We start from the raw sequence: 7313 nt of genomic DNA, 5'->3' as shown, positions 1-7313 counted from the left end.
CCAATTGAGCATCTCTGGAGAGACCTGAAAATGGCTGTCCACCAACGTTTACCATCCAACCTGACAGAACTGGAGAGGATCTGCAAGGAGGAATGGCAGAGGATACCCAAATCCAGATGTGAAAAACTTGTTGCATCTTTCCCAAAACGACTCATGGCTGTATTAGATCAAAAGGGTGCTTCTACTAAATACTGAGCAAAGGGTCTGAATACTTATGACCATGTGATATTTCAGTTTTTCTTTTTTAATACATTTGCAAAAATTTCTACATTTCTGTTTTTTTCTGTCAAGATGGGGTGCTGAGTGTACATTACTGAGAAATAAAATGAACTTTTTTGATTTTTGGAAAATGGCTGCAATGAAACAAAGAGTGAAAAATTTAAAGGGGTCTGAATACTTTCCGTACCCACTGTATACTTGTCTCTGTCATTCTGCAATTACACCGCCAAACGCTAGTTTGCTCGGGTTGTGATGGTCAAATATATTGATCCACCTTGTTACAGTCGCTGGTTTGGCTGCTAGTAAAATTTACTTCAAAGCACGGGGACTTCCTGTCGGTTTGGAGGCATTGCGAGGCTGCCCAGTCGACTAATCACAGTTCTTACAGTCCGCGTTGCCTCGACATGTAGTTACATTTTTGAGGAGGTGCACAGCGTAAGCTACAGCGTGGGGTACGGGGCTACGCAGAGGCTACGCCTTTGATTCGACGCAGAAGTATAAATCACACTTTACAGTACTTTAACTGAAGAAACTTTATAAGATTAAGTTACAGAGTCTTATCATTTATTAAACAATTTCATAGACCAAAAGCCTTCTTATCTACGTGCTTCTGTAATACTTTGCTCTTGTTTACACAGGTGATCAGATTCTGAGCGCCACGGTGTATTTTGACAATGTGTCATATGAGGATGCCATTCAAATTCTGGAGCATGCTCAGGCTTACAAAGTGAAGCTCTGCTTGAAACGCAAACCGGACATTATAGAGACTGAACCAGCCATCGAATCTGATGTCATCCCTGTAACTATCTTCAAGTTGTCATCTCAGACCCTTTGTGTTAAGTACTCTAGTGGCTAAAACTGATGTTTCATATTTCTCTTGCTCAACAGGAGGATGATCTCTACGCTCCAGAGATGAGGGAGCAAGGAAAAACTAAAAGGCGTGGTGATGCCCGCATTTCATGGCCTAAGTTTCCCTCCTTTGGAAAAGGACGGAAGTCCCGCTTCGCAAGGTCTCACAGTTCCTCAGAGGCTGATGAGCAGAGAAAACTTGAGCTTAGCCCCACCACAAGTGACACAGAGTCACCTATAAAATCACAGGATGCTCTCAAAGGCAAGAAGCAAAAAATAAAACAATCTGTTTTTAAAAGGAGAGGCCGCATAAGTTCATCTGAAGACCAGGACACAGATGTAAGTGGGCAGATCAGTGGCAATATTCTCCAGACACACGAAGCATCAGACATGCTATCACCGGAGTGCCTTCAAAGTCCTTCGGGAGAAACACCTGAAGTCTATGTGACAGAGGATCCAAAAATAGTGGACGATTTAATGCTTGAGCAAAATGATCAAAAACTGACTGAAACTGTTCAACACAAGGCGGAACTCATCACTATAGGTAGCACTTTGAAAACAGAAGATCTAACTGTGGCTCTGGCAGATGGAAAAAGCCCCTCTGGTCTCAAGTCCCCTGACGGGAAGAAAAAGAAGAAAGAACGATCTGAATTCAAAATGAAAATTTTGGGGAAGGATAAATTGCACAAGAAAGATGCAAAAGCAAAATCCTCACCAAAAAGGCTGAAAACGCTGGGGGCAAGTATGGAAATTGCAGATCAACCTGAAAATGAAAAATCAGATGTACAGGGAGGTCAACTAGCACTCGATGCCAATACGCAAATAATCAGCAGTGAAAGTTCAAGGGTAATCTCAGGCAAATCAGTGATGGAAATGAGCATACCAAAGGTGGAACTTGATATATCTGATGTTGCATTAATAGAAAAATCTCCACAGAAAGGTGAAGAAAAAACAAAGAAAGGCAAGGACATTAAACAAAAACAAGAAACAAAGACGGGTCCAGCATTCAAACTGCCTAAAATAGGTTTTAGTGACATTGCCACTGAGGAAACTATTCAAAAAATTAATTTAAATGTTGAAGAACGCCAAGCTAAAATTGAGCAGCTTACAACTCAGGGTTCAGAAGTGAAAGAAGATCCTTATGAGCGACTGTCAAAACGCAGTCTTTCCAGAACAAAACTTCCAAAACGTGAAGACATTGAGATTCCAGGTATGGAGGATATGTCTATGAGGACCACAGCCAAGATAATTAAAGATCCTAAAGCTGTTTCTACTGGACATTATGAACAAATTCAAGCTGAAACTGTACAAATGTCAATTGATGTTGACAGCGTGAAAGAGGCAGTTTCAAAATTGCCTGGATTTAAGCTGCCTAAGGTTGACACATCTGGCGTACCGATTCCTGAAGAAATTACTGTGATAGATGCAAATGCACAAAGAATATCTGTGAAAACACCTACTAAAGTGTTAGATACCAAAACAAAACATGAGGCACACTTCCCCAAGTTTGACATTACCGCCTCTCCAGAAATCTCCAAGACTACAGTCAAACTACCAAAGATCACACCTGCTGATTTAACCTCAGAGGAACTTTTAATTGAGACCAAGGTAGATTTAAAAACAATTGAAAAGAAGTACAAAACCAAGGCAAAACAAAGCGACGAGATAAAAACTGAGGTTTATAAACGAGAACATATTATAATACCAGGAAAAGAAAGTGCACAAGAAGCTGCTATTCTTCAGCGAAAAGAAGTAAAAACATCAGTAACTGAAACATTGAAAGGCAAGGGACAGACTGAAGGAGTCATATCTGATGTCAAAATACCTGAAATTGACAGCATTGAATATATTGATTCAGTAGGTGGTTCACCAGCCAAAAACGATGGTGGCATTAGGCTTACAAGTTTTGGTGTTAATCTTGATGCTGCAAAGCCAAAGGCTGACATCTCCTTTCCAGAGATCAGAGGTGAAGTAAAACATGTTGAAGCCAAGAAGCAAACATTCAAACTGCCCAAACTTGAAGCTCTTACTTCAGGCAACAGAGTAAATGTGCTTGAGGCAGATATGGATATAAACATTGATGTGGCAGAGATAAAAACACTTGAAAGAGAGGGAAAAGGTAGCAAGTTTAAAATGCCAAATCTGGGCATTTCCATGCCAAAGGTGAAAGGACATGTCACACAACCAGAAGCTAAAGCTGAGGTCAGACTCCCAGAAGTTCCTGAGGTTGAAATTGGAAATGTTTCTGTTCCAGAGCAAAAGTTGGCAGATGAAAGACATGAATTGGAAGTCAAACCTCTGCAGACTGAGCATGAACTTGATGGACAAGAAAGCAAGTTAAAAATGCCAAAGTTGGGAATCGCAATGCCAAAAGTAAAAGGGCCTGAAGTTGATTTGAGCTTTTCAAAGAAAGATGGAGATGTAGCAGAGGCTAAAGCTTATATCCAAATCCCAGAAGATGCAAACATTTCTTTTGATATGAAAAAACCAGAAAGTGGAGCACAAATAGATGTGCAAGGAAGCAAATTTAAAATGCCAAAGTTTGGAATGACAATGCCAAAGGTAACAGGTCCTGAAATTGACTTCAGCTTATCTAAGAAAGACAAAGATGTGACACTACCAGAAGCCAAAGCTGAAGTAAAATTTCCTCAAGAGGTTCTTGCAGTTGATATTAGAGCACCCAGCGCTGACACTGAAGAACCGTTGATGGATATGAAAACTACAGGAACTGAACATGAGGGGAAAGGAAGCAAGTTTAAAATGCCACATCTTGGGTTCTCCATGCCTAAAGTCAAAGGGCCTCAAATTGATATAAGTGTGTCAAAGAAAGATGCAGATGTCACACTGCCAGAATCCAATACTGAGGTCAAACTCCCAGAAGCTCCTGAAGTTAATGTCAGTCTTGCAAAAGCAGATGTTTCTCTTCCAGAGGACAAAGTGGAAGTTAAAAAGCCTGAAATAGACATAAAACCTCTACACACTGAAGTTGAACTTGAGCAAGGAAGCAAATTTAAAATGCCAAAGTTTGGAATGACAATGCCAAAGGTAACAGGTCCTGAAATTGATTTCAGCTTATCTAAGAAAGACAAAGATGTGACACTAACAGAAGCCAAAACTGAAGTCAAACTCCCTGACGTTAAACTGAAAGAACCTTCTGCTCATGTGGAAATTAAAGCTCCTGAGATCAAGGTTGCGATAGAGGACACAGAAGGATCACCATCAAAATTTAAGATGCCGACATTCAAATTACCAAAATTTGGAGTTGGTACTCCAAGTTCCAGCATAGAAGTGCCCGATACAGACAAAGACGTCAAAATCGATGGAGTTGATATCAAATTTCCTGAAGAGGTTCTTGCAGTTGATATTAGAGCACCCAGCGTTGACACTGAAGAACCTTTAATAGATATGAAAACTACAGAAACTGAACATGAGGGGAAAGGAAGCAAGTTTAAAATGCCACATCTTGGGTTCTCCATGCCTAAAGTCAAAGGGCCTCAAATTGATATAAGTGTGTCAAAGAAAGATGCAGATGTCACACTACCAGAATCCAATACTGAGGTCAAACTCCCAGAAGCTCCTGAAGTTAATGTCAGTCTTGCAAAAGCAGATGTTTCTCTTCCAGAGGACAAAGTGGAAGTTAAAAAGCCTGAAATACACATAAAACCTCTACACACTGAAGTTGAACTTGAGCAAGGAAGCAAATTTAAAATGCCAAAGTTAGGAATGTCAATGCCAAAAGTAAAAGGACCTGACATTAATTTTGGCTTATCAAAGAAAGATGGAGATGGCACACTCCCAGAAGCCAAAGCTGAAGGAAAAGTCCCTGAAGTTGAATTAAAAGAACCCTCTGTGGTGGAAATTAAAGCTGGTGAAACAAAAGTTGCAGCAAAAGGTAGAGAAGCATCACCATCGAAATTCAAGATGCCGACATTCAAAGTACCAAAATTTGGAGTTGGTACTCCAAATGTTTCTGTAGAAGTTCCTGATTTGGACAAAGATGTCAAAATTGATGGAACTGACGGTTCTGTGGTTAACATTGCAGCACCTAGCATTGACATTGAGGGCCCCTTGATAGATATGAAAACTACAGAAACTGAACAGGACGGAAGAGGAAGCAAGTTTAAAATGCCACATCTTGGTTTCTCTATGTCAAAGGTGAAAGGACCTAAAATTGATTTAGGCCTATCAAAGAAAGACATGGATGTCACATTACCAGAGGCTAAAGCTGATGTAAAACTTCCAAAAGTCGATTTTGGAAAAGCAGATGTTTCAATTCCAGAGGCTGAGATGGAGGTTAAAAAACCTGAACTGGAAATGCAGTCCTTTCAGACTAAAGGTGAACTTGATGGACAAGGAGAAAAGTTCAAAGTGCCAAAGTTTGGAATCAAAATGCCCAAAGTAAAAGGGCCAGAAATTGACTTGAGCTTATCAAAGAAAAATGATGATGTCACACTGCCACAGACAAAAGTTGAGGTCAGACTCCCAGATGCCCCTAAAATTGATGTCAGTCTTGGAAAAGCAAAAGTTATGATTCCAGAGGAAAAGGCCAAAGTTAAAAAACCTGAGCTGGCAACGAAACCTTTGCAGAGTGATGTTGAACTTGAAGGACAAGGAGGCAAGTTCACAATGCCAAAGTTTGGAATCAAAATGCCAAAAGTACAAGGGCCTGAAATTGATTTAAGCTTATCAAAGAAAGATGTAGATGTCACATTGCCAGAATCTAAGGCTGAGGTTAAACTCCCAGAAGCCCCTGACAGTGACTTTAATCTTGGAAAAGTAGATATTTCAATTCCAGAAGCAAAGATGGAGGTTAAAAAACATGAGCTGGAAATGAAATCCCAGCAGTTTGAAGGTGAACTTGACGGGCAAGAAAGCAAGTTCAAAATTCCAAAGTTTGGAATATCAATGCCAAAACTAAAAGGACCTGAAATTGATTTGAGCTTATCAAAGACAGATGTAGACATAAGACTACCAGAAGTCAAAGCAAAGGTCAATATCCCTGATGTTGAACTAAAAGAACCTTCTGCTAAAGTGGAAATAAAAGCTCCTGAAATTGAAGCTCAATTAAGTAATGTGAAAGAATCACCATCAAAATATAAATTGCCAACATTCAAATTTCCCAAATTTGGACTTGCAACTCCAATTGTCAGTGCTGAAGTACCTGTTACAGACAAGGAAATCAAACTTGATGGAGCTGACATGCACATATCTATGCCACACACAGATGTTGATGTACCAGAAGTTACAGCAGAAGTCCATCTCCCAGAGGTTAAAGTCAAAGAGCCTTCAGGGGGTGTTGGTATAGAGCGACAGCCAGGGGTTGAGGTAGACACAAAACTTAAAAAGCCAAGGTTTTCAATGCCCAAATTTTCTTTTTCAAAACCAAGTGTTCAGGCCCCAGGAGTTGATGTCAGTCTTAAGGATGTGAATGTTGCGGTTTCAGAGGGAAATATTGACGTGAAAGGAGAGGCAGTGGATATGAAAGCACCAGAGTGTGAAGCAGAAATTGATGGTCAAGGAAGCAAATTTAAAACGCCAAAGTTTGGAATCACAATGCCAAAAGTAAAAGGGCCTGAATTTGATTTAAACTTCTCAAAAAAAGATGGAGATGTGACACTTCCTGATGTTAAAGCGGAGGCTGAACTCCCACAAACTCCTAAAATTGCGGTGGATATGAAACCACCAGAGTGTGAAACAGAAATTGATGCACAGGGAAGAAAGCTTAAAATGCCAAAGTTTGGAATCACAAGGCCTGAATTTGATTTAAGTTTATCAAAGAAAGATGCAGATGTGACATTACCAGAAGCCAAAGCTAAAGTCAAACTCCCTGACACTGACCTGAAAGAACCTTCTGCTCAAGTGGAAATTAAAGCTCCTGATATCAAGATTGAAGGAAAGGACACAGAAGGATCACCATCAAAATTTAAGATGCCGACATTCAAATTACCAAAATTTGGAATTGGTACTCCAAGTGCCACCATAGAAGTGCCTGATACAAACAGTGACGTCAAAATCGATGGAGCTGATATTAAAATTCCTGAAGAGATTCTTGCAGTTGACATTACAGCACCCAGCATTGACACTGAAGGCCCATCAATACATATGAAAACTACAGGAACTGAACATGAAGGAAAAGGAAGCAAGTTCAAAATGCCAAAGTTTGGAATGACAATGCCAAAGGTAACAGGTCCTGAAATTGATTTGAGTTTATCAAAGAAAGATGTAGATCTGACACTACCGGAAGC

General features: G+C 40.1%; 1 protein-coding gene across 1 annotated transcript in view; it reads left to right on the top strand.

Moving 5' to 3' along the window:
• The window catches only part of LOC123979367 (neuroblast differentiation-associated protein AHNAK), a 20708-nt gene that overhangs the window by 6457 nt on the left and 6938 nt on the right, over positions 1 to 7313 (top strand). The window contains 2 exon segments of the mRNA XM_046063272.1: positions 858 to 1018; positions 1108 to 7313. Coding sequence (XP_045919228.1) covers positions 858 to 1018; positions 1108 to 7313 — 6367 coding nt within the window.

The sequence above is a fragment of the Micropterus dolomieu genome, linkage group LG11 (genome assembly GCF_021292245.1).
Source record: "Micropterus dolomieu isolate WLL.071019.BEF.003 ecotype Adirondacks linkage group LG11, ASM2129224v1, whole genome shotgun sequence".
NCBI lineage: Eukaryota > Metazoa > Chordata > Actinopteri > Centrarchiformes > Centrarchidae > Micropterus > Micropterus dolomieu.
The sequence above is the reverse complement of the archived record's forward strand: the minus strand, read 5'-3'. Positions and strand labels throughout refer to the sequence as shown.